The 26,839-nt window shown below is 39.3% G+C and overlaps 1 protein-coding gene across 8 annotated transcripts in view; it reads left to right on the plus strand.

Moving 5' to 3' along the window:
• Positions 1-26,839, plus strand: part of ARHGEF7 (Rho guanine nucleotide exchange factor 7) — a 131,620-nt gene that overhangs the window by 68,582 nt on the left and 36,199 nt on the right. For 7 of the 8 annotated variants that reach the window (XM_065829636.2, XM_065829637.2, XM_065829638.2 and 4 more), the window contains 4 exons: positions 4,172-4,260; positions 12,019-12,113; positions 12,401-12,496; positions 20,537-20,659. In XM_065829636.2, the coding sequence (XP_065685708.1) occupies positions 4,172-4,260; positions 12,019-12,113; positions 12,401-12,496; positions 20,537-20,659 (403 nt within the window). Of the gene's footprint in view, positions 1-4,171; positions 4,261-9,377; positions 9,512-12,018; positions 12,114-12,400; positions 12,497-20,536; positions 20,660-26,839 lie in introns of those variants that run through there. The other variant, XM_071807374.1, reaches the window with a different exon arrangement.

A 26,839-nucleotide genomic window follows, 5' to 3' on the forward strand; every position in this document is an offset into this window, starting at 1 on the left:
CTTTTACAATCACTTAGGTAGATGTTTGTAAAGGATAACTTCATTTTAGACAGTTTGTGGTGTCGCAGGTGCTGCTTAGGGAAAGGTTACAGAAGCAGCTGCTCTAAGTTGTTTTGGTTCTACTGAGAATTATTTACTGTAAGAATAATGTTAGGAAGCCTGTGCCAACTTCACTTTCCACCCAAAGATGATCTGTTAAGTGAATTCTATCTGATTTATCACTAGACACTAGACACTTCAAAACGTTATCAAGTGTAACTGGATGCAACTGAATGTAATGCTTTGGGTAGGAAAGAAATTGAAAGAGGTAACTTACCTCTTGGATTCAGTTATCAGGTGGATACGGTCTCTTCCAGTACTTGAGCTGGACCTTTATGTGTTCCCACTATGCTGAACTGGGGTGTCACCTTCTTGAAATGTCTTACGAATTATGCTATATGTTTGCAAAAATACTCTGATGTTCTCTCATGAAGGATAATAACACTTATCTTTGTTTATGCTAAGAAATTGATTTCTTATGCGCCAGATCAAGATTTTCTTCTGTGTAATGCATTGTGCAATAAGCTAATTGCAACAAGACTGTTTCTTATTCCTCCTTATGAAGCAAGGCAGTGCTTGAAGGCAGAATACCAGACGTGATGGACAGCTGGACCAATTTGCTGTGTCTAATTCTGTGTTTCTACAATAGAAATGGCCTTTGCATTCTAAAAGCTGAATGCTGATTATAGCTGCTCAGGCAAAATGATTTGAATGTGTGATTCTTTTTTGTGTCCGGTTTTTAAATCTGAATTTGTTCTTGTGTCTCTGATGGATAACTGAATCAGCTGAACAGCTGGTAATATAAGTGACTATATAATTCAGCAAAAAATCTCCCACTTTCTTCAGCAGCTTAGGAGAAGAAAAAGTCAGAAGAAATGTATTTTTACATCCTTTAAGATAGCAAAATAGCTGGAAGAAGAGCCCCGTTTCTATGGCCAGCCAACTTTCTCCAGATTAACAAGGGTCAGACATCAGCATTATGATAAAATTAGTAACAAATATTTACCTTTTTCTTTAACTCTCGTTTCTCCTTTCATGCTTTTTGGTGCACGATTAATAAACCTTTATGTATTTGGTGAACCTGAAGGTCACTGTATATTTTAGGATAAGTCAAGAGTTTCCACAGAAAATGAAAGCAATTTGCCGAGTTTATATAAACTATGTAATTTTTTTCATCATTCAGTACAAAGAAACAAGTTGTAATGAGTGGCGATATATATAAATACATATAGATATATATATGAGTAGCTGCACATACAACATGACTTTAAGTTCTTTTTCCACAGTCAGTGTTAAATGACAAATCTGCTTGGGTTTATAGTTTTGGTTGAAGGGGATGGGAGGAGCCCTGTCATTTGGAATTACTTGGCTGTATAGCAGAGCACGTACGAACTGCAGGGCTGGTGGCTGAGAGCATCAGTGTTCCCAGCTGGATAACTGCTGGGGCTAATGGTTTGTGTGCTGTCTGTCAGCTTATAGCTGGCTTACAGGGGTGGGCGGGGGATATTAACCAAGAGAGTTTTTATGTCATCTCTGAACATGGTAAGGAGAAATGTTTTGCCCATGTTTAGCAGTTTTAAGACCCTATTTTATTTTTAGAATAGCTTATTTGAGGAGAATCCCAATGCAATACAGAGAAAATCCCCTTAAAGATAATACCACTTGTGTGCTCTTGGTGGCTGTTGGCTAAAGCCTCAGGTCCTGCTGATGTGCCTGGTGCTCCTGGCACTGGACACGAAAAGGTGGCCTGCAGCTGTAGTCAGCTTGCCTGAGATAGCAGCATCTGTGGGGCTGCAGCTGGGCAGCCTGAAGAGTCACAGAGTAATTTTCGTTGGAAAAGACCTTTAAGATCATCATGTCTAACCGTTAACTTTGGTTAACTGCCAAGTCTACCTCTAAACCATGTCCCTAAGAACCTCATCTACATGCCTTTTAAGCACCTCCAGGGATGGTGACTCAACCACTTCCCTGGGCAGCCTGTTCCAATGCCTGACAACCCTTTCTGTGAAGAAATTTTTCTTAACATCCAATATGAACCTTCCCTGGTCCAACTTGAGGCCATTTCCTCTCATCTTATCACTTGCTGCTCAGGAGAAGAGACCAGCCCCCTCCATGCTACAACCTCCTTTCAGGTGGTTGCAGAGAGCGATAAGGTCTCCCCTCAGCCTCCTTTTCTCCAGGCTAAACAGCCCCAGTTCCCTCAGCCGCTCCTCATCAGACTTGTGCTCCAGACCCCTCACCAACTTCGTTGCCCTTCTCTGAACTCACTCCAGCACCTCAGTGTCTTTCTTGTAGTGGGGGGCCCAGAACTGAACACAGGATTTGAGGTGAGGCCTCACCAGCACCAAGTACAGGGGGATGATCACTGCCCTAGTCCTGCTGGCCACACCATTTCTGATACAAGCCAGGATGCTGTTGGCCTTCTTGGCCACCTGGGCACGCTACTGGCTCATCTCCAGTTGTTGTCAATCAACAGCCCCAGATCCTTTTTCACCAAGCAACTTTCCATCTACTTTTCCCTGAGCCTATAGCGCTGCCTGGGGTTGTTGTGACCCAAGTGCAGGACCCGGCGCTTGGCCTTGTTAAACATCATAAAATTTGCCTCAGCCCAGCAATCTACTCCGTACAGATCCCTCTGTATGGCCTTTCTACCCTCCAGCAGATCAACACTCCCACCCAACTTAAGTGTTGCCTGCAAACTTGCTGAGGGTGAACCCTGAAATTACGCAGGATACAATCTAGCAAAGGCTGGGACCGCATGGGCTGTTCTGCTTCAGGCCGTGTTTCCCTGGTCAGCTTTACTGTCCACGGCAATTTCCCATAGCTGGCCCATAGCTTGGCTGACTGGGCTTCTCCTGGCAAGACAAGTCTGCATTTGAGGCTTGCATAATTTATTCTTAGTGGCCTGAGGTATCAGGTAAACTAGAGTTAAATTATTCATATATCTTCATTAAAATGTGATTGGAACAGGAGCTTGCTGTTAAAATAAAGGTAAAACTTCCAGTAGGTACATTTTGATGATGCCTTTTTTTGGCAATCTACCATTTTACTGTTTGGATACAAATGACTCAAATACTTACTTGAAATTTTCATATTAGACAAGCCTGCTTATTACAAACCAAAACGCCATAATGTCTTTAATGTTTTGATAAATACAGTCTCACAAGCATTCTTGGTTGTGTGCAGAGTCAAGTGTGAGAGGTCAAAAAGAGAGGCTATAAATCTTACTTGCCCTTTCTTCAGCATGTAGCATGATGCTTTTGGTTGTCTTTTCCCTCATCTTCGCTCCTCTGTGATTGATTTAGAGGAATGGTAGAGGTGGGAGGCTTTAGGAGTGTTTTCTGTGCCTCTCCATTCTGGGAGTCAGCCCTCAAGTTAACACTTCAGGACTGTCATTTTGATCTTGCAGACTTACGTTGTCTTTCCAGGAAGAACGTGCATTACTGAGGGGTGAATTCACCATGGGATGATAGGAAGGGCTGCATTTATTGTTACAATGGACTCTGTTCTTAAGTGCATAAGCATGTTTATTTTTTTATTTCATTAAGAGTAAAAGATAATTTGTTTTAAAAGAGCGTATTCTGAGATAGGCATCTGGTAAGTAACTCTACTATTTGTATAGTGTTTTGATTGTCGGTTTGAACCAGACTGAGTGTAATGTCCCACCTCTGGTCTGTTCAGCCTCTGGTCATTTACTTTTACCGTGTTCATTAAATAGATATTAAAACTTAATACTGCTTTTGTTTGAAAGTGTGTGTAGTGTTTGGAAATCTCTGTTGTGGTGTGTGGCATTTTTTTTTCTGTTTGTTGTTTTCAAATTCCAGTCTGTGATAATATTTTGGTTTTAAAACACAGTTTTGGAAAAGCTAAGTTTGTTAACTGACTTTGTGATTTCAGGAGAAAGAATGGGAATTTTTCTACTTGCCTTCATTGAGGGTAGAGTTTTATTCATTGTAAACGTATGAACCATTTTGATTCTTTACCAATAATTTTGAACACAAGCATGCACATTTGCCAATGAAGCAGTATTTTCACTGTATCTTAGGATGAGTATTTTAAAGCAGTTTGTTTGACCTCTAGTGTCGAGCTATGAAATTGCACCCCATTGACACACAAATATCTTGCATTTCAGAAAAACCGGTCTCCCCCAAATCAGGTACATTGAAGAGTCCACCTAAAGGCTTTGATACGTCTGCAATTAACAAAAGCTATTACAATGTGGTGAGTGATCCTTTTTCCTTCATGTGAGCTGTTATATACAGTAGAACGTCACTTAACTAAATGCTCTGTCCACACAAATTTTGCCAGTCTTGTCAGAGCCTTAGTGCCAAAACTAGATAGGGGGTTTAGTGAATTCTCATGTAAACAAGATAATTATTAGTTTAAAAGAATGTCACACTTATGGATTCTTAAGCATGATGCAAAATTATAGTCTAAACTAAATTAATAATAGGCATTGATGTAATATATTATGCTCATTTTATATACTTTGCTAGTTGTTTATTTTCCTTTTCTCCCCCATCCCCCAAATATGCAATCAGTCTTCCCCAGTCTCTATGAATTAATGAAATTCTGCTGTGTTAAAATGAATATTTTTGTCCTTTTTGTTTAACAAGAGATTGAACATTTTTGATGAATTTGCCTCCTCTATATTCATGCTTATAAATCAGCTCAATTATTAACTTTGGGAATGTCTTCCTTACACTGGTGAACAGATTCATAGCAAAAGCAGTATAGCCAGGCACCCCCAGGAATTCTTAACCTAGTATTCAGAATTCTTTAGTAGATTTAGTAGATGTAGGGAACATCTTTAGTAGATGTAAGGAACATAGCAAACTCTGTCTTCAAGAGTGTTGTTGTAACCATTTTGAGAATCCTTTATTTACTAATGGTGTATATATTGGGAAGTGAAAAGCATCTTACTGTTTTTGTTAACCACTGCTCCCTGCTGGTGTAAAACCGAACCACAATGTTTCTTTCCTTTTTCTTTGAATCAGCCGTCATTGTTGTTCGTCACTTTTTAGCAGGGATCATAAAGCATCGTTTTATGCTTTCATCTCTTGAGGTTGAGGCATGAATAACACCAGCAGAACAGTTTTGCATAAAGTCTCCTAATTAGGCATCCTCATGCTCCTTCCCCTGGCTTACCTGGTGCCTCTCTTGGTAGCCCTGGTGCCATGGTAAAGAGAGGGATGCAGTTCTTTGGCTACTGTATACCCCACTTGCTAGCCACAGTGGAAAGTACTCCTGCAGGCACAGGTACTGCAAACTGCAGGAAGTAAAGATCTTACTGAGGTACATCCAACAACATAATATCAGATAGTTTTCCTCTGGAACAGGCTGCCCAGGGAGGTTGTGGAGTCTCCTTCCCTGGAGACATTCAAAGCCCGCCTGGACACATTCCTGTGCGACCTCACCTAGGCGTTCCTGCTCCAGCAGGGGGATTGGACTAGATGATCTTTGAGGTCCCTTCCAATCCCAAACATACTGTGATACTGTGGTAACCCTATAATATTTTTTTCTCGAAGTTACTGGAGTGTGTAGTAGCAAAATATGTCTTCTCTATTGTTGTTTTCATGTTAAAACCTGTGTTTTTCAATAGAAGTACACTGAAGTGAATGCAGTGAATAAAAGATTTAGTTCCTTCACTAGGCAGAAGACTGCTCTTACTTTAGTTTAATCTACGTCTATATCTATCGAATTTTTAATCAAAATAAATTGGCAGCTCTCTTGAATGCCAGCCCTTTAGATTTGGGTTTGATGGGTTGTGAGTTTTGTTTGTTTGTTTTTCTTAGTCAATGGTAAATACATGCCTCACATATAATCTTGTATTATCTTTTCCCTGGTAGATCATAATGTGGTGAAAAGTACAGGTTGCAGCTGTTTAATTTGGGCTTAACTAAAACTCCAGTTTGACTGTGTCCAAACTGGAATGAATCTTGTGTTTGCATATTTTACTTTGGAAGAGTAATACAGGCTGTTTTGGGGGATGGTAGTGTATTTCAGTGAAAATAATAGGAAGTAAATGTTTGAATTTGCCTAAAACCATAGGTGAAGTGACTAAGTTATAAAATGCCATGCAATTTTGAATTGTCACGTTTGGCTTGTGTGCTTTTTTATACTTTTTCCCTGGATAACGTATTATCATAATCATAGAGACTCAAGCTACTATACACTTTGGGAAACAGCCATAGCTGGCTTTTAAAATAGATTAATTAAAAAAAAACGCAAACAAACTGTGAAACTGGTAACCATCATACCTACTCTTGGCATTAGCTTATTTTTAATCTTGCTCAAATGTAACTACTTGGTGTACTAAACTGATGTAATCAGATTTCCACTGTTGTGACTGCTAGCATTTATTAACTGTTTATGATATATTGTGGGTAGCAGCAATGACCAGTTACTAATCTATAGTAAATCAAAGCACAGGCCCTAGAATGCTGTTCTTCAATCTGCCTGCAGTGAGTTGGATAACTGTTTTGTTTTCACTTTATTCCACAGTGTGGTAACCTCCCTCATTTTTTTTAAGCTCGTGGTTTTATTCTTTTTGTTTAAAGAATGAGAGGCTGTGCTGTAGCATGTACTTTGTTTCAGAGAAGTAAGACTTTACTGCTATGCCTAAATCCTAAATTAGACTAGCCAGCATCTATGTTTTATTGAAAAATACTGTGCTTTATGGCAATATAATTTTTTCAATAATTATTAAATATATAATGATTTTTACATGTAGATAAGCTAGACAGTAAACCTATTCACTGAAGAGTAAGCAGTTTAATCTGTGAGTTGAGTTTTTGTTGTATTTTAATTCGTAAGCTGCAGACATGGGACTTCCCTGTGCTAGAATTCTCGTCATCAGTCTGCACTGATAACAAAGTTGAGCTCATACTAAGGGAAAACCAGAACAGCTCCAAATAAACATTTGGCTACTAGTAGCTAAAAGGATGTAGCCCAGGTTAAAGAGTGAGCATTAAAGTCTGTGTTAAAGGCTCTCTTGACTAGCAAGCATTATTTGAGGCTGGTACTCTGGGACAGCTTGTTATTTTTAAAGCTGTGGCTATCTTCGACCATACAGGTATGTGCTGAGACCCTGTAAACCTCATGATAATTTATTGCTGTTTTTCCTAGGGAAGGATTTGTGCCGGCAGCACCTGTGGGTGCCTTTGTCAGACTGAGGGCAAAATCAAAAGGACAGCTCAGAGGAGGTTCAGCACATGGTGGGAGAGGCTCTGCTGCTCTGTCTCCCTTTCTGGTAGAAGGGCTGGGGCAGGCTGAGAGAAAGGTGCTTAATATACAGACTAGACTGCTTTCACCACTTTCCTCCATTCTTTGCCCCCTTATAAATGTGTTCTTTATTTTTATGGATTCATAGAGCTCTATCTGAAGCTCATAACACAAATCACATACTTTCTGGTCTCAGTGTGCTTCATTAAGAAGCATTAGGTCTTGCTGAGAAGACAGAGCACATTTGGTGTATAGAATCATTTTGGTTGGAAGAGACCCTCAGGATCATTGAGTCCAACCATAACCCAACCTAACTCTGGCACTAAACCATGTCCCTAAGAACCTCGTCTAAACGCCTTTTAAACACCTCAAAGGATGGTGACTCCACCGCTTCCCTGGGCAGCCTGTTCCAGTGCCTGACAACCCTTTCTGTGAAGAATTTTTTCCTAATATCTAATCTAAACCTCCCCTGGTGCAACTTGAGGCCAAATAGGCTTATATTTTGCCTGGCTCAGGAATGCAGCTTAGTAGAGAATGACTAGTGCTGCAAGGTCCTGTCCTCCGTAAAATGGTGCAGGTCTTACAGAAGTGTCTAATATGAACCAGATTAGTGATCAGGCACGAAGCATTTTGCATGTAGAAGTAATTTAGTAACTTGTTACTGAAGAAGTGTGCATATTATTGCAGGTTATTCCCTGAAGACAGAGCAGGCATTACTCTGAGTTTTGTTTTCACTTGAGATCCATTGAGAATTTAAAACTTTGTGTCACGAAATAAAATTAGGTTGTTTCCACTTACAAGACAATTGTCTGGAGATTAAGTAGCTACTCTAAAAGCAGGTAAAGGAATTGGCAAATTTCTCCATAGTATGAGTGTTTGGATGACCTCGTTTTTCATTTAAGTGTTTGAGAACTGATAGAAAATAAGCACTCCTTTTGAGGCCACACTTTAGAAGCTGGATCAAGAGTTTGTGTTTACTGAAGTTTGTGAAAGTTTTTGAGGACCCTTGAAATAGGGTATACTTGTATGGTGCCTTACATTGCCCCTCTTGAGGGCCTGTTTTAAGGGGTGCATCTGTCAGTTTCTCATGATCTAGGAAAATTAGACATGTATCACCATTTTGCTGGAGTACGTGATATTTCAGTTGAGTGCCATTCTACTCCCATGAATGCTACAGAATCATGCTCAGGTGTAGAAGATGATTTGAGACTTCTAGTTGACTAAAGGTTGGCCATGAGTCAACAATGTCCTTTGTGGCCAAGAGGGCCAATGATATCCTGGGGTGCCTTAAGAGAAGTGTGACCATCAGGTCAAGGGAGGTTCTCCTCCCCCTCTACTCTGCCCTGGTGAGGCTGCATCTAGAGAACTGTGTCCAGTTCTAGGCTCCCTGGTTCAAGAAGGACAAGGAATTACTGGAGGGAGTCCAGTGGCGGGCTACGAAAATGATTAGGGGCCTAGAGCATCTTTCTTATGAGAGACTTCTAGAGCTGGGTCTCTTCAGCCTGGCAAAGGCTGAGAGGGGATCTCATCAGTATTTCTGAGTATTTCTTGAGATGTTTCTCAAGAGTGGGTGTCAAGAGGACGGGACCGGACTCCTTTCAGTGGTGACAAATGACAGGATGAGGGGCAATGGGCACAGGCTGAGGCACAGGAGGTTCCACCTGAATATGAGGAGAAACTTCTTTACTTTGGGGGTGCCAGAGCACTGGAACAGGCTGCCCAGAGAGGTTGTGGAGTCTCCTTCTCTGGAGACATTCAAAACCCACCTGGACACATTCCTGTGTGATCTGCTCTGGGTGAACCTGCTTTAGCAGGTGCGTTGGACCAGATGATCTCCAGAGGTCCCTTCCAACCCCAGCCATTCTGTGATTCTGTAGCTGTGAAACCTGCCTTTCTCCCTCTGATTTGGAAGGCAGTCAGCTTCCTGTAGGTCATTTTTAAAATCCATTTTCGGGTGGTAGTTTTTTGCCTGAGGGAGACGGCTGGTGTTTTGTGTGACGGAATTGTTAACCATGCTTGAATTCTCCACACCATGTGATTGAGGGAGCTCGTGCTGTATGAGCTCAGTTGTCTGTGCCTGCCATTCATCAGTGCTACGGGTTGCAAAAGCTGCCACTTCCATGCTGCTCTTCGGGTACCTGCTGTCATCTGTGCAAATGTTGTGGTGCAGTTGTGGAAACAAGGTCTTCGAGGTCTCATGGGATCTTGCAGCAGCCAAAACGTCCAGAAAGCGGGGAAGGGAAGAAAGGTGATTATTAGAGCATGCGGGCGAGATGTGGATGTGAGGAACATAAGGGTACTCTGGTGCCAAGATACTGAGTTGCGATACTGACTACTTAGTGCTTCAAGGGACAGTCCAAGCATTTAATCCTCATAGCTTCTTGGTGAGGTGGGTGAGTCAAGCTGTGGAAGGATGTGAGATTTCACAGCACTCGTGTTTTAGAGCTGTGTTATCAAGGTTATTTTTTTACAAAAGATATTCAAAGCAAAAGAATACTGTATGCAGTGGAAACTGTACTTGGAAGAAGAAAAAAAAAAAAGAAATAGATTTAATGTATTTTGGGACGTGTTTATAACTGTGTATATCTAAAGTATTGTGTAACACTGAACTACAATAATAACGTAAAGCACTACAGAGTGTATTTAGTACTCGGCATAGGCTTTGCAGCATAGTTTTATTTATAGTTGCATTTATTTTTCTTTTTCCAGTAATTTACTGGGTTGCTAATTGTGGTTTTTAAGCTGTCCTGATTTTGTTTTGTTTTGTTTTTCCCTCCCCTTTAAGTCTTTTTCCTCCAAACCCATATTCTCCGTGTTGCAAAGAGGATCCTCAAAAATCCAAACTAGCAGAGAAAAATAACGGAGTTGTGTCCAACATGAAACTAGGGATTTTTTCAAGCTTTTCAGACAGCTGTTTATAGCAAAAAATGGAAATACTCTTCAAGAAAGCGGAGCAGTGGTGCAGCTTTTCAAGATTTCTAGGAAATCCGTTCATTTTTATCTTTGAATGTCTTTTAATGCTGTTCAGTGCTTGATCAGGACACTGTGATTTTGTTCTCAGCTTTCAGTCTCCTTTTCTCTACTAATGACTGTGTAATGACTTTGAGCTGGGAGATTTTGATAGGAAAAGCTATATTAGAAAAGATAGATCTTGCATTCAGTTTTGAATGTCATGGATTCTAAGTACTCTGATAATTTTCATTTTAACCAGTGACTTTTTTGATTTATATATGTGTAAGAGAGTTTAGTACTGTGATCAGTGGAATTTTTTTCCCCCCTGCCTTGGTCTAGGTGGTCAAGAAGACCTTGGCTTTTCTAAAATCTGTGTTTCTATGTAGTACTTTATGCTGTAGTCTCCTAGTTAGAAGCCATAACTTTCCCTGTGACATTCTTCTGTCACAGTGTTTAGCAGAGAATGGAGACATTTTAATCTTCAGTTCAGGATTCAGATTTCCAACAAAAGAATGAACTCAAAAGTGGTCTCTCTCCCTCTCTCCAAATGAATAGAAGCATTCAAGGAGTAAGCAGAATCAATGACACCAATGAAAGGAACAGTGAATTCTTCATTGACATACTGAACTATTTAAAGTTATTTCATCAGGTTTGCATTTAGGAATGAATGGCTTTTTTTATTTCCTAAGAAAGAGTATTGACTACAACAGTGCATAATGGACTCGATTACAGTTGTTACTATAAATGCTGAAATGAGATATTACTGTAGGCTTGACAAATATGGCATGTAGCAAAATGAAAAGGTTTGTGGTGTGGCTTACGACCAGTGAACAGCAAGAAGTTTTCAAAGCTCAGCTACATTCATTGAACTACATTTAATTCTGATGATTCTCTTGCTAAATCATTAAGTTTTTGGAGGCAAAAAAATATGTCACTGGCTTAGAAGCACAGTAGAACTTGATGTGAATACGTTGGAGGATATCCTAAAGCGGGCTCCTTGGGACAGGACCTAGTGAAACCTTTTGTTGTACATATTGGGGGGTATTCCAGTTGTTTGATTTATATTCAGTGAAAAAAATGAACAAACAAAACCAAAACCAAAAAAACAAAGTGTGTGCTGCATTTTGTAAATTCTTGGCTTTGCATCAGAGTCTGTTGTGATTTTCTTGCGGTAGTGTATATTGCACTCCCAGTGTAAGGTTAGCCAGCCCCATTTAAAAAGAATGCAATAATGCTAATCATATTGCCAAATAAAGTTGGCAATTACTTGATACTTATAAATCTGTTAATATTGAGACCTTCTAGGTAGAACCGCACATCTGAATAAGTGAAGACTTTGCTAGCGAGATTAGTTGTAATGTGTTGTAATTGAGACTGAGAAAAAGACACTAATGGTTCATTTCTCTTACAACTTCTGTTGTGCTTTACCAATTTCTGATCTTTGACTGTTCTGAAGTACATAGGAGAAATAATTGCCCCTAGCTTTAGAAGAACGTTCTTTATAGCTTTCAAATTTTACAGTAAAAGTTGTAAGTGCGGTGAAATCCCTCTTAGCTTACCGCTTGTTTTGGTATATGGCTAAAGAATGGCTTATTGTGTGTGGGTGGTAGGGTTTTTTCTGTGAATTTCATGGATGTATAGCATTCAAAGCTTTCTTGCTAATATTAAAATTTTTAATGTAGGGGTGCTCATTTAAGTTTTCCTAGTGCCAAGTAAATTTTAACATGCTTTAAAACTGGTATTGATTTGAACATCTTGAAGTATCTCTTAACAATACCAATTAGCAACTGTCATTTATTGTAGGTGCTACAAAATATACTAGAAACAGAAAACGAATATGCTAAGGAGCTACAAACAATGCTTTCAAACTACCTGCGATCATTGCAAGCCAGTGAAAAGTGAGTTTGTTTTGAGATTTTGTTGTTTTAAAATGAAGTTTGAGATGTTTCTTGTATTGGGGAGGGTTTACATGGTCAACATTTCAATGTCAGTGTCTATTTTCTTCTGCAGATTTTTGTATTCTTGAGACAGGGCTTGCTTTTTATGCAGTTTGTTTGCTGACTAAAATAGTCTGGTTCTTGATCTAAGAACCAGTAAGCATTTTCTTTTAAGGTTGTAGGTTTTACTAGAGCACAATTAGTCAATAACTGCAGACCTAAACACCTTTTATTTACTTTGGCTCCAGGTTAAACTCAACAAATACTTCATACTTAATGGGAAACCTGGAAGAAATAAGTTCTTTCCAGCAAATGCTTGTACAGTCTTTAGAAGAATGCACCAAGTAAGTATTATGCATACCAGATAATGTAAAATTCTAACAAGTGAGTATTTTACTATTGTCGTGTATGTTGTTTGACATCACTTTTGTTCCTCTCACTTTAAGGATATTTGCTACAGCAGTGCAGTAATAGATTTTTGGATGATGCATCAATTGCTTGCACAGATAGGTATTGGCTCTGAGATGCAATTGCAGATGTAGGAATTTTAATGTAGTTTGAAAACAACTTTCTGAATTTCCCAGGTGCAATTGCATATCACTGGGCAAGTGGTAGTAAAGTGGTGGTTTTTTTCTTTTAGAAGCATGAATTTCAATTATTTTCTTGGAGAAAGAATGAAGGTACCTTATGTTGTGGTGGAACAGTGTGTGTGGGGGGGTGACTTGGATGAAGAATGACGTATGAGAATGCTTGAGCTTGGTATTCGTTTGTCTTGAACAATGATGGGCATCCGAATGTGCTGGGAGAGGCGTGCAGGATAGTCAGAGCAATCTGAATAAAAAATTAACCTCAGTGCCTATATTGTACCATGTAGGAAGCATGAAGCACAGAATGAGGGGAATATAGACACCTGTCCTCCTTCCATAGGTTAGGCTGAAGTGGTACCTGGATATTTTTCAGCTTATACCTCAGCACTTGGGGGTGTAAGTAAGAAGGTGACCATATCATGTTTGAATTGTTGTAGCAATTACCTAGTATTTAAACTCCACTGAAAGTGTAGTTCCTGTTCTTCAGCTCAGTTGCATCCTTTCCCTTGCCTGTGTTCTGGTTTTGTCTGACCACATGGTGAGCTAAGGCACCTAGCTAATCCAAATTTGCTTGTGTTCTGCCAAGTTAGTAATTTGAATTGCTACGGAGGGTTTAGACGAGATCCAGTCTGCTGGGAGTAAGTGGCTGTGAGAAGGAATTAATGTCTTGGGTGGAGGAGAAAATACCTCTTTTAGCACCAGTGGTCTTTGGATCAGCTCAGTGTGTCTTATTTTGACTTCTCCCTCCTCTTTTCCTCTGAGCCGCTCTGTGTGAAGAGGAAGCTTTGTCGTGACAAAGTACAAGCTGCGTCTTCACTGTGGCAGTGATGTGTGTCTGGGTCTGTTGCTGAATTTGGATCCTGTGTCCTGCTGCCTGGTTTCTCACCCTTTCTTCTACCTCTAGACAACTTGGACTGGAGAGGATGGGAAGGAGGGCAGTGTAGTTTAGATGAATGTTCAGCAGTAGAATGGAAGTGTTCCTGAAATGGTCTTTCTTCCATGCCATTTGAGAAAGAAGGATATTCTTTCTGGCAAATTAGGCTTGATCAGTTAGGTGTCTAAATCCCTGAGAATGACCATTCATCCACATGCTTAAAAGTTTCCTTTCTTCTCTTGTCACTGTATTTTATTGTCTCACTGTCTTCTTACCATTATTTCGTTCTTGTGAATCAGAAGTTTGGGAAATGAAGTACCTGTTATCTTTAAAAAATTTTGATTAAGGTGATCTTAAAAACAGGAGTGGAAGTGTGTTTGCCTTCAAACAAATATTAATGCAAGCATTTTTAAACTTGGTATGTAGTGTGTGATACTATAATGTAACTTCAAGCTCAGAAAGCTTAGTTATAATTTCTTCCTTGATTTAAACTGTATTAGAGCACCTCATCATCATGTCCTTTGTTTCTTCTTCCTGGCAAGTGGAATATTGCTGTGTAATACTTTAGGAACATAATGGATGCTAGTAGGTGGGCAGAGGAAGTGATGCCCCAGGGTCATTGAAGTGTTGCTGCAAATGTTTTGTGTTATTTTCTTTTTATAAATATGCTGGTCATGCCAAGTTGTATTTTCAGTTTGATTTTCATCATAGCATATTGAACTGAGTGTCCACCTTCCTCCTGTTCTGAATCTAATGCATCATAATTCCCATCATGTAGAAGAATGCTTGCCCTCATGCCTTGTTTTTTGTTTTTTTTGCCATGTTTTTTTGGCTGGTGAACCTGTTCTGTAAATTCAGAGTAGCACCCAGGCTGCAAATAGATTTATCATTTTATTTTATTTTTGGCAGAGGGCTTATAGTTCCATCATTCAGCACTTCATACTGCAGCAGCCAATGTGGTATTTTTTCTAACCTAACATGTCAGAATGACTAAATGCCAATTGTGGTGCTGGCAGCTGATGCTGCTTGACAAATTCCTCTTCTTGAGCGTGAGAGTTGAATGTTTTTTGAATTCCACACCCCACTCGAGTCAGTTTGTCAATCAGTTTTTCTCTTGACCAAATGTACATGTTAAGAGGCATGTACTTCATTGACAAAAACTTTTTATGCCGTGTTGGCTTGTTTAATCCTCATGATGTCAAACATTGTGGGTTTTTTGTTTTGTTTTCAGAACACATAATGCTATAGGGGGCTTCTTGTGTGTTTTGGGTAAAGGGGCTGTTTGGGGATGTGGCTTGGTTTTGATGGCCTGCTGCCCTCCCACCGCACCCCCAACCTTAAAACTCTCCTGGTGCGTTGCTAAAGGTTTGTCCGCTGTGAACGTGTCAGGGTTGGCCTCAGTCACAGTGTCCCTGTGGTGCTCCTGTGGGCTGCTCCATCTGTCACAGCCCTAGGATGACGCTTCTCTGCCTGCCTGGATGCCCACGGGTTCGCTTGGAGTTAACTGCTGCCTTTGTGACTTTTCTTCTTTATTTACCGAACGGAAGTGGCATATGAAAGGAGTCTAACTAGCAGTGAGTGAGAGTCTTCTGCTGGTCTGCCTCAAAATTGTGGCTTTTGACTGATCAAATGCACTTTGATGCATGCGGAAAAACTGTAAGTGACAAGGCAGAGGGACGCTGCTGGTGTCTTCAGTTGCAAAAGGGTGGATTTCTGAGAGTAAACAGAGCAGGAGCGCTCCTCTCAAAGACAGAAAGTGGTCTGGTGCTCTAGGTCTCTTTTCAGATCTGTGATCCAGTGCCAAAGCTCAGCTCTCCCGTGGTTCGCGCAGCAGAGGAATCTCTGAACCAACAAAGTCAGTGTCGGTCAGGTCATCTCTGGGCTGCTCTAGATGATCTCTGTTGGAAATATTGCTCTTTAGGTATTATTGTATAATAGTAGGAGATTGAACAGATGTCTGCTGCTCCAAGAAAAAAATCTTCTGTTCACCTGGGAATAGAAGCTACCAGTCAATGGCTGTGCTCCTCAGTGAGGGGGCACACACACAACACACAGGCTGGCTGGTGACACCAGTCTGCATGAACTGCTTGGGTATCATCCCCTCTATGGCAAACTGGGGGCACTGGCAGTCTTTTAGGGAGTATCACAGACTTCTTTCTGTGCCATAACAGCCATAGCTGGGGTTTGCGCTCTCTTTCCCTCATGTCTCTGCTCTCATGTTCTGGGATGATCCTGGAGTGGAATGGGAATTTAAAAAGAGAAAAGCTGGGGAGGGGGTCAGGATGTGAGACAGAAATTGCTTAAATGTAATCCAAAACTAATCAGTGTTTCAAGATTGGTTTTGGAGTGCAGATGCTAATTAAGTCTGTTAAAGTTTTATCTTGGTATTACTCCTTGGTTTTGGTTATTGTATCAACAGAAATGACGCTATCAGCATAAGTGAATTTGAGCATAGTGTGTTCAGATTGGCTGAAACAAACAGGCGTATTAACTGTTGTCTGAGAGCAAACAGACAAATATTGAAAGGTGTGGCTGTGAAGAGAGAACTGAAAATTAGAGTGGTGGATTGTAAGTTGCATAGTGCCTCCATTTGTGCAGTTGTTAATCACAATTATCCCTTTATAATTTTTGCAGACCTTCGCTTGTTCTGGGTCTTCTCTGCCATCAGCTTTTACGTTCGAACCATTTCTCTGTACTGACCTCCTGCAAACATAGCAAATTTGTCATTGATGCTCCAGCTCCTTCAGGAGGCTGAGAGAGGGGCAGGACATTCTGCTTTCTGTGGGAGCAGATGGGGAAGAGCAGAAAATGCCACCCAGATAACAGAAAGTTTCCAGTTTGTGGCAGGTTCTGCAGGTGTGTGTTTATATATACACAAATATATATAGTGACATAGGTTGCTGCATGACACTCTTGTGGTAACCTCACAGTCAAGTGAAATTTATGGACACCTGATCTTTTCCTTAAAAAACAGAACATACAATGTTGATTACATTATGTTATCTACTTTTCTTTTAAAATTGCCTCTGTTAGTCTGTGTTTAAATTTGTCTGGATTCATCACATTTTCCACAGCTTTTCCCAGAATATTGTAGTGTCCACTGATACCAAAACTAAGGCATATTTCTTTAGAACTTGCAGGACGTAATTAGATATTTTGTAATGTCATTATTTCTCTGTCAACTGCTAATCTAGCTTTAGTTCAGTTCTGATCGATGGTTTTGATTAGAATCTTAAAGTAAGCGTGATAGAGCAACAAGTTCTTGTCTTTTTTTTTCTTTTCACAAATTGTCATACAGTGAGAACTTGTTTTAAGTCTGGAGAAACAGGACTGATAACTGTTGGATGTAGCTCCAACAAGCAGATAATATTAGGTAGTTTAGATGCGGTCGTATGATGATGCCTCTAGCATGTGTACAACAGCAGAGGCTTTGTTATGGTTCTCTAATTCTGTAAATGGAATCAAAACATGGCTTTGGCCTTTTTATAACTGAAGTTATTATCATTTATATATGTATAAATAGAAGACTAATGTGCAATTCCTTTTTCATTAACATATCAAATATGAAAGCAATACTGGGATGACAGCTTCAAAATAAATTGTAAAATAACTATGCTCTTTACGGAACATGTTAACTACTGAAAGGTTTATGCAATGTGGTGATAGACTTTAAATTGTTTTGTTTGGTGTTTTTTTTTTTTTTCAACAGTTAAAAGGAAGTAGATAATTTATTAATTCCTCCTCTAAAAATAGTATAACACTTGCAACTAATGCATGGATTAGAAAAGTCAAAGGGGATGAGTTGCCACCCCCTCATGAAATCTTCTAATCATCTTAATTCAACAAAGAATGTGCAGTATAAGTTTGAAATGAGTGTGCAACATGTAAAAGAGAATGTGAGTCTTTCATTCTGCTAAAAGAACAGCAGACTGAGAAGACACAGATGTCTGCTTGGTGCAAGCAGCCAAAATTCACTCTCAGCACTACAGCATGAAAACACAATTTAACCATTTTCAGCAACTGCTTATTGGCTCCTCTTATTACTTAATACTGAGTTGTATGCCTTGAGTATGTCTTCCGAGTTCGAGAATTTTGCTGCATCTATTCCTTAAAGAATGTATTATTAGCTCATGCTTAGATTTATTGAAGGGGACCAGCTGCTGGGCAGGAAATACTGCTTGCAAGGCTGTAAGAATCATGTGCTGGGGATTGCTCCTGGTTTTCCCCTAAAAACCTGCTAGAGCAACCACTCTATTGATTTCAGAATTTCAACTTTTCTGGGAAGAGAAAGAAGGATGCAGACAATAAAATACGGGCCCTAGACTTTAATGTAAGGAGCACTGATGATGTGATCAGAGTGTATCTTGGAACAGGCTGCCCAGGGAAGTGGTGGAGTCACCATCCCTGGAGGGGTTTAAAAGGTGTTTAGATGAGGTTCTTAAGGACATGGTTTAGTGCTAGAGTTAGGTTATGGTTGAGCTCTGTGATCGTGGGGGTCTCTTCCAACTGAAGTGATTCTATGATTCTGTCTGGCATGATGTGCTTGCTGGGGATTCAACTGCTGTTTTCTGTGTGTCTATAATGATTGTTACCTTTAAATGTGGAAGCGTGTTTCCTCTGCCTGGTGTTCTGAACGCTTGTACGATCAGTTTTGGCTTCATACTGGGTAGGTCTTCCCACACTGTACAGGGGGGGTTAACAGCTTAGTAAGAGACAGATTCCTTGTTTTGAAATTTGAAATTTAATCCCTGTGAGCCAACCAATGGAGTGGGACAAGAGGACTGTGCTTGAGCAAGATGAAAACATCCCCTGCCTGGAGGAGCGGCTGTCCTGGAAAGCTGAACTGTTCTTTCTGCTGCAGTTCACTGGAGCATATCTCACTTTTTCAGAGGGAATACAGTGAATATTGAGGCTTAGAGACTTCATGCACATGTTCATGACAATTGCAGAAAAGATTGACTTAAAAAAAAATGTATTTTTTAATAAAAACAGTATTCTTCCAGAGAGAATTATTGGGACCAGTGTTAGCGTGAAACCCTTTGACTGTGCTGGCAATGTATCTGTTGAGTACTTACTGAAGACTCATCTGACTTTAGAGCAGTGGGAATACTGGTTTTAAGAGTATTGTAAAATGGGTGATAACAAAACAAAATCCTCAGTTCATCTTGTTTTGCAAACAGACTGAAGCAAAGACTGGGCGTATTTATGTTGGGAGACGCAATTTTTATGCAAGGAGAAGAAATATATGGTGAAATTGAAACATTTCATCTCCTTGCACATTTTGTACAATAGGTTTAGAAAAGGCATCAAGGACAAGCTTATATTCTAGGACTGCTGAAAACGGTGTCCCTTCTTCTGGTTAACTTCAGCGTGGGTTATACAGCTGGCAGTTGACCATATAGTGCTGAAGAGGCTTAGCCCTTCAAGTGGGAGTTTCTCTATAGAAAATAATAGGGTTTCATCCTTTCTGACACCCTTACGATATTATTTGCTTGATTATCCAATTTTTCCTTTCTCACATAGGAAGTATTCTGAGTTCTGAGAATGGTGCTATGGCAGCAGTAAGGAAGTATGGCTGCTTAGAATATGTTGTTCTTTCCATCAGTTTGTGTTTAACTTGAAAATTATTTTAGATCTAAAAAAAGTATGTGAGTGTGCTTTTATTTGCATCTGAAATCTGTAGGTTAAGGAGATACTGAGAATAATAGTGGAAAATTTGCATTTTTCTTGTTCTTGGTTTCCCCTGCCCCCCCCGCTCATACAGATGCAAAATCGGAAGTCAGACATTTACTTTTTGCTGATTGTACCAGTTCTTTGCTGGTGCCACGCAGCCGATTTCGGATATTTATACTCCAAGTATTTTCTTACTGCAATTTGAGATGACAGTTCCTGCTACAACCTTTTGAAAAATACATCGTGTATATTCATCTTAGTTTTCTTCATGCCCCGTTCTCCCTTATTTATGTGAATAAACATGTATATTCTGCTGACAAACCTGATCAAAACTGATTAGGTTCACCAAGACTGTGTGAAAGTAAGCTTTTCTGCTAAATACCGTTTCTCGTGCTGAGTCACCTTTTTTTTTCTGAAGTCACTGATACTGCTGTTATTTAAGAACCATTTTACGCTAGACAAAATAGCCTCTTCTGAACAGAATTGTGAGGTTTTCCTTCACTGCTTAGCAGATTTGTTGCGTTTGAGCATGAAAGATGAAGAAAGTATGAGTTACAGGAAATATTTCTGTACTGATGGTGGTAAAGCAGCACTCTTGCCCTGGTTATGAACCGACATAAAAATGCTTTATGGTCCTTAGAAAAACAAGATGAGTGACAATTGTCTAAAACCAGCCCGTTACAGTACTGTAACTGGCTTCCGTTTGTGCTATAAGAACTTAATATGGTACTTAGATCTTTTAATGAATATTTTAAACCTATCCTCTCTGGTGTATGGTAGAGGAAGAGAATCCTGTTGGCTGTTCCATCCAGTTTTTGTCCAAGTGCTGAAATACTGCTTTTAAGATTTGGCATGACATATATAAGTGGATAGTAAGCTGTTCAGACAGGTAGATACGTTGATAGAAAAACAAACTCTGATAGAAGGTGTTAATTACCACTAATTCTTGAAAAAAATTTGCTCATTGACAGTCTTACAGATATGTACCGTATGCTGCCGATCCTGTTGTGCATAATCAGGCCTGTCTGTTACAAGGTTGAGGCTGTAAAGAAGAAAGAAAGATATTGTTGCTGGTCAGTGACAAAATAAAACTATCTGTTGATTTTATTTAAAAGACAAGCAGACAACACCACCACCAAAACAAAAACAAAACAGCATAGACTGCTTTTCCAGGCTTTATTTCTGTGTCTGGTTGGTATTAGAATAATAGAATTATTACAGTAATACCATCTTTATTACTCTCTTTTTAGGTTGCCTGAAGCTCAGCAGAGAGTTGGAGGATGTTTTCTAAATTTGATGCCACAAATGAAAAGCTTATACCTTGCCTACTGTGCCAACCATCCATCAGCAGTAAATGTTCTCACAGAACACAGGTACGTTTACTTTGCTGTCTTTTAAGTCTGATACAAAAAAACTGCATAAATTACACTTGTGTTGTAAAGCTGTGATATCTCTTTTGACATGTATTTGGTATAGTAGAGCTTGTTCAAGAAATAAAAGTGTATTTATAAAAAAAAAACACACACCAAACAAAACAGAAAACAAACAAACCAAACCACACAACACAAAGCTGTTAATGCGATCAGGACCAGCTCGTCACTTTTGGCAGTGTGTTATCAATGTATCAACGGTTTCAGAGCATTTTCTCATTTAAAGAATACCGCATGCTGGACTCTGAGTACAAACTGTACTGACTGTCATCTTTGTTTAAAAAAATGTCAAGATCAAAACAAGTTTGTGGGATTACAGCATAGTTGACATGATCACTAGTAGACAGTTGGTGAACTGTAACTTAGCCCTGTAAAAGCCTGTACATTTGCATGTACTTAATGTTATAAAGATATACACTTTGCTTTACTTTCAAGTGATATGAAAGGAGTGTGAGCTTTTCAAGTTTACAAGATTTGTATTGATTTAAGATGATGGAAGTTGCTCAGCTTTGGGACTGGCCTTGAATTTGCACAGGAGATGCTTTGTATCTCCTTGAGGGAGGAGAGTTGAGGCCAGAATTTGATTGCATAACTTTACTGTTCTATCTGTTCTCCTGATGAGCACTTGATGCAGCAACCGTTAGTTTGGGGCTGTTTGTATTTGCTTGTGGTGCAGGATAGAACCATGACCTTTTCTTGAATGTTATACATAGGACAAATGCAGAATATCTGTTCTTTTTTGCTTTTTTCCCCAACCTTTTTTTGTCGTCTTGTGATGGACCAAAGTATTTTGAGTATTCTTAGGTCTTCCTAAATGAAGAGCAGCATAATTGAGTTGTTTTCTAAAGTATTAACTTCTCCTAAGAGGTTGCATTTTAACAGCAACAATATGTGACAATTTGTGAACTTTACTCGTAATAGTATAAATAAAAAAATTTCTAGCTACCAAATACTCTGAACTATCACTTTTGCTACTAACACATGCCACTGTTTTCCAACCCCACTTTGAAAATTCAAGCTGCATATTGATGTTGCAATTTAAGCAGAAGGATTTTTTTTTTGTCAGAAGCAATGACAAAATTAGACAAGACAGAATATGTTTAAAATGCCCTGATGAAACCCCTTAGTGTTTGTTGTCTTTCAGATGGCCTACTTCTAGTACCACTTTCTGTAAATGGTAAAATATTTAGGTGATCCACGCCTATGGGGTTTTTAATACTCTTAGGCTTAGACTTGTTTGTGCCTTTACGCTCTTTCTATACAGAAGTCTGGGATTTAATCTATAGATGGAATATGGCAAGTAGTAGCAAAGTGATCATCTACATCTCTTAAGATTTGAAGATGTTTATGTAATATAATCACAACTTTCAGAACTCTTAGAAGAAAGAGGGAATAGCCGTTTCTGAGAAACCGTGATAGAAATGCAGGGAAGGAAAGCAATTGTTCTGCAGATGGTGAAGAGTAAAATTTCTTCTCTTCTGTGTTGCTTTGGGCATGGGTTGTCTTAAAAATATTGGCTTCTGGTCTGTAAAGTTGCCCTGATACCAAATCCTTGTGGAGTCAATATAAGTATTGTATCATAGAGCAGTTAAGTAATACAAATATGGAAGTAGGTTCAAAGCAACTGTATTGTTCGTAAGAGATAGCTCAAGTGGAGTTAAGTTGTGATGAACGGTTTTCTGTTTAATGCTATCGTGTTGCCAGGCATGAGTCAACAGAAGTAAATGCTGGTTGTTTTTTTTTTTTAGTTACCCCAGCTTTTTATTCTAAGCCTTTAATTTCTGTTGAACACCGTTGCTGTTGGTACCAAATGGCCTGAGTAAAAATTCTGCTTGAGACAGCGACCATGAAGAAATCAACAGGTGGCTTTAAGCAGTTCTGAACCTTTTCCTCTCAGAATGCAAGAAAACTTTTAATTACATTGTTTTAAAGGTAGGGGAAAAAAAGCCTTCTCTGCCAAGAATAACAAACTGATTGAAGGCATAAAGAAAATGGGAATACTAAGAACTATCTCCTTGTCTACTTAGTTGAAACGCTTTTATTGTGTAAAAGCATCATTAGTGAACAATGTAAAATTTACTGTGAGGGTTGGGGGTAGTCATGATTGTAATAATAATAATGAAACAACTATACCGCAGTGAATACTAGATTAATATTGGAGTTTTTCAGAGATGTCAGAGACTGAGGTTGAAGAGTTTTAAGAAACAGCGGTGGTTTGTTGGCTGGTTTTGTGGTGTAGTTTTACCAGAAGGTCCAAAAGCATTACATGTGTTTTAATACCAGCAAAAATACAGCAGAGAAATAGATGTTTGCTGAATTGTTGGATTTAAGTATTGTGTTTGTAACAGCTGTGCTATTCGGTAGCGTTTTAGAGAGAGGAGAAAAAGGAGCAGTCTGGAGCAGTTTGATTTGGAACATGAACTCTCACTGTCTACAGCAGATTATTTCTTGCTGTGAAGTCTTCATAAACTGGACAGATAGGCATTAACAATACTTCTGAAAGCCTTTCTACAAAAAAAAATAGCAGATAATTTTAAGTCAGATTCTTATGTAGCAAAGTGAGCATTTTCTGCAGTTTATTAAGTTCACTTGCGTTTGTTGGGAACTGTACCACCAAAAAAGAAACAAAAAAATTTCCTATATAATTGCCTGATATGAAACTTCAGAAACTTTACCTCTATTTTGTTTTTTTACATTCCGTAAAACATAGTGATTTTATTGTTGTGTTTTTACTGACACTGTCTAAAAGCAACTTAAATGAAAATGGCTGTATTTTGAAGCATTAGCTATATTGTTTCTTTAACTGGTTGGATCATTGTAACAGCGATGTTGTAGTCCCTGTTATGATGTTGTTGACATCTGGTAAAGATGGTGTGTGTATGCATATGTATAGATAAAACCAGTTGATGTTAACTTAGAATTATTTTGGACTTCTAGTGAGAAGCTTCTTTTTTTTTTTAATAGCATTTTTGTGAGGTCAGTGATAAATGACAGTACTGGAGACTTAAAAGGGGCATTCAGTTGGAATGTGACTGTCGTCTCTTTTTTTAAAATGCCATTCATTATGAATGCCAGGCTGTGTTCCCTCTTTTACTGCTTTGTCATTTGCTTCTTGATCAGTTGTTGCAGCAACATGGGGTTTTTTTAATTCAATTAGTACAAAATAAGGGGATGTGTGCATATATATGTTCATACATGGGTGTGTGTTTATACAAATACACAGTTGAAGGTAAAGGGGATTAATTATATTACTTCATAAATATTTTTCATGTTCCAGTCTTCAAAGCTGCAAATATATTCTATTTCCGTGTGTTAATTATTAGTAGTCAAACTATTGAAATGAATAGCATCAGAGACCTGAGTGTACGTGAATATGCAGAAATGGGAATAAAACCGAATACAGCCCATACAGGAGTTCAGGTTCCAGAACTGCATGTTTCTGAGGTTGTATTTGCCTCTGATAATCACAATAAGATAGATTTTTTTTTTGTTGATGTTGTTTAAGTTTGGGAACAGATTCTCTTCTTGGTTCCACTTGTGGTACTGTAGGTTTTATTCAGATATAGGAGTTGGTATTCAACATAATTTCTCCAATTTTATGCAATCTTGAAATTTGGTGGGTACTTTTTGTCTTGGGAATTGTTTCCGAGCCATTGCATTTTTTTTTTCCCAGAATTAAAATTCTTTCTGTGTAATGAACCAAGAATTTTTAAGAACTAAGTCATTTTTCCTTAGGTCTGTCATTGCATATTCTACTGTGCCTTAAGCCACTGGCTAGAGCTGGCTGCCCAGTAGTGCTGGGTGGTGGCTCTGACGGAGCTTGGTGTTTTGCGTGTTTCCACTGCTGCCTCTTGCCTCATTCTCCTTATTCCTTTGTCTTGTAGTTGCTATAGTGCAACTGTATGTGATCCCTATTTTATTTACTTTGTTTCGTAACAGTCTCTTTAGCTCCATTTTATGAACTGTCAGTTTCTAATATCTCGTAGTTTTGTTTGAAAATCCCAGTTCATGTCCAAGGGCAGGTGATCCAATATAAATACAGTATTATTTTTTTAGGAGAGAATTTTTCTAGCTGGTGAGAGCAGGACTGCCTTGAGGGCATAGTGTTTATTCAAAATAGCATTGTTTCTTTTGTGTGCTTCTGCTCATAAATATAATGCTTGCCTTCCAGTAAAAGAAATAGGCTCAGCAACTTAAGGCATGAAAAATGGATTTCTCTCAAATTAAAAAACCCAATTGGATACAGAGTCCAGAAATGGGTAGTCGAGTAAGGAGTCCCAGGAGTTCCCTACTGTTTGAGGAAGATCGCAAGCCACAAAGTTCAGTGCAAGGAGAAACTCCAGCAAAGCAGAAGACAAGGCAGGAGCTAGGGCTGGGATTTTATGTGGACTTTGTCCAAAATGACAAGAGGAAAGATATTTGAGTATAGAACTCACTGAAGGGTGGATAACATAATGAAGAAAAAAAGAACCCCGTCTTAACGTGCCCCACTGATCAGTGGACATAAAACTCTTTGAGGCGGTATGGAGAGTACAGACCCAATGTAATCAGCATGAAGTATGTAATTATTGGGGGGAGGGTTAAGCTTTCTAACTTGGTTTAAACAACGCCATGTATTTTTTTGAAACAAAGGGAAGAAAAATGTTTCCAAATGAAAAATGAATTTGATTAAAACATAGGCATATATTACTGGTTTTTTGCTGCCTTTTTTTTATTTTAAATTTTTTGCAAAGTGGCAAGTATCAAGCCAGTTTTCAGCTGAAAGCAAGCTATTCACAAATCTTTGCTTGCTCAAGCATTGATTTGACTGGATTCTCCTGTTCTTTGATAACATGTCCCAAGCATATTCTACGCTTGCATCACAGACTGAGCAGTCCGGATAAAATTTGCGGAGCTGAAACATCACAATTACTCCGAGTAACTGGAGCGCGGAAATAGAGATCGGCTCTGGTCGGAAACCCCTTTGTGCCTCCCCCGCTTGGGCGCATCTCGGAGGCTGCGAGGGTTGCGGGCTGATGTCAGACACCGCGAACAGTCCCAGGGATCGGAGCTGGGCTGGGAGGTTGAGCACTGGGAGGTGAAAAGCGGGTTTGAGGGGTTGCTGAGCCAAACGGTGCCACCGTGCTGGCAAAATGCGGTGCCTGTGTGCAGTCCTCAGACCCATCAGCAGCGACAGCTCCTGCTCCATCTATTACAAACAGAGACCTGCTTCGAAAGTGTAAGTTGTAATTTTAAACATAAATGTTTTTAGTTGTCAGGTTAAATGGCCTTTTTTTTTTTTCTTCTTCTGTTACTGTAGGCACATCTGAACTTGTTTTCTTCCCTCCCCCCAGTCTGATTTGCAGCTTTTGAGGCAGCTGTACTAAGGAACATTTGGCTATATTAATAGGGCTTAGAGACACTTTTCATGGTGACCTTTACAGTATTTCAAGCTGGGAACTAACTTCGTTGCGGACTGGGGAGAACTCTTCAGCCTGAGATTTCATGATGAATGAAACACGGCATTTTTGTATGCCTCTCTTCATTTACTTCTGTGAAATGGCTCAAGTAGTGAATTCAAATCTCAGCTGCCTCTTTCTGAAAAGCTGCTTATTTAGGCAGTTGAGACTAAGTTGATGATTTCACTGTTCAAAATTTTTCCTGTTCAGATAAATAATGTTTAAAAAAAAAAAAACCAAACAACAACTGCTTAGCTCTGGGCCAGAGTTTTATTTAGCATATACTGCCTAGGAGAGTGTGGTACTTGCAGGCATCAATTGAAATTATGACATGAAAGAACCTTTGTCTTTGGCAAAGCAGCTGTGCTCTTAAGCCAACAACATTGGCTTTTAAGCTGCTGTTAATTAAAAAAACCAGTTGTGAACTATTGTCATATTCAAACAGTATTTTTACCCGCCCATATTTCATTGAAAGTAAACCTTTCCATTATGTTCTATATTGTATTTGGTTTTTGACAGTAAATAAAGGACACTTGCTTTAAGCTCTGAGCTAAAATAATGTGCATTTTGCCAAATGTGTGATGTCCACGAAACTCTAGAGTTAGCAGGTTGATATAGCCTGAGCAGACTGCTAATGGGGTCTGTGTGATAGAACTGCTCAGGCAACATTTGGGGTACAGTTGTA

This window comes from Patagioenas fasciata, chromosome 1 (genome assembly GCF_037038585.1).
Source record: "Patagioenas fasciata isolate bPatFas1 chromosome 1, bPatFas1.hap1, whole genome shotgun sequence".
Classification (NCBI taxonomy): Eukaryota; Metazoa; Chordata; class Aves; order Columbiformes; family Columbidae; genus Patagioenas; species Patagioenas fasciata.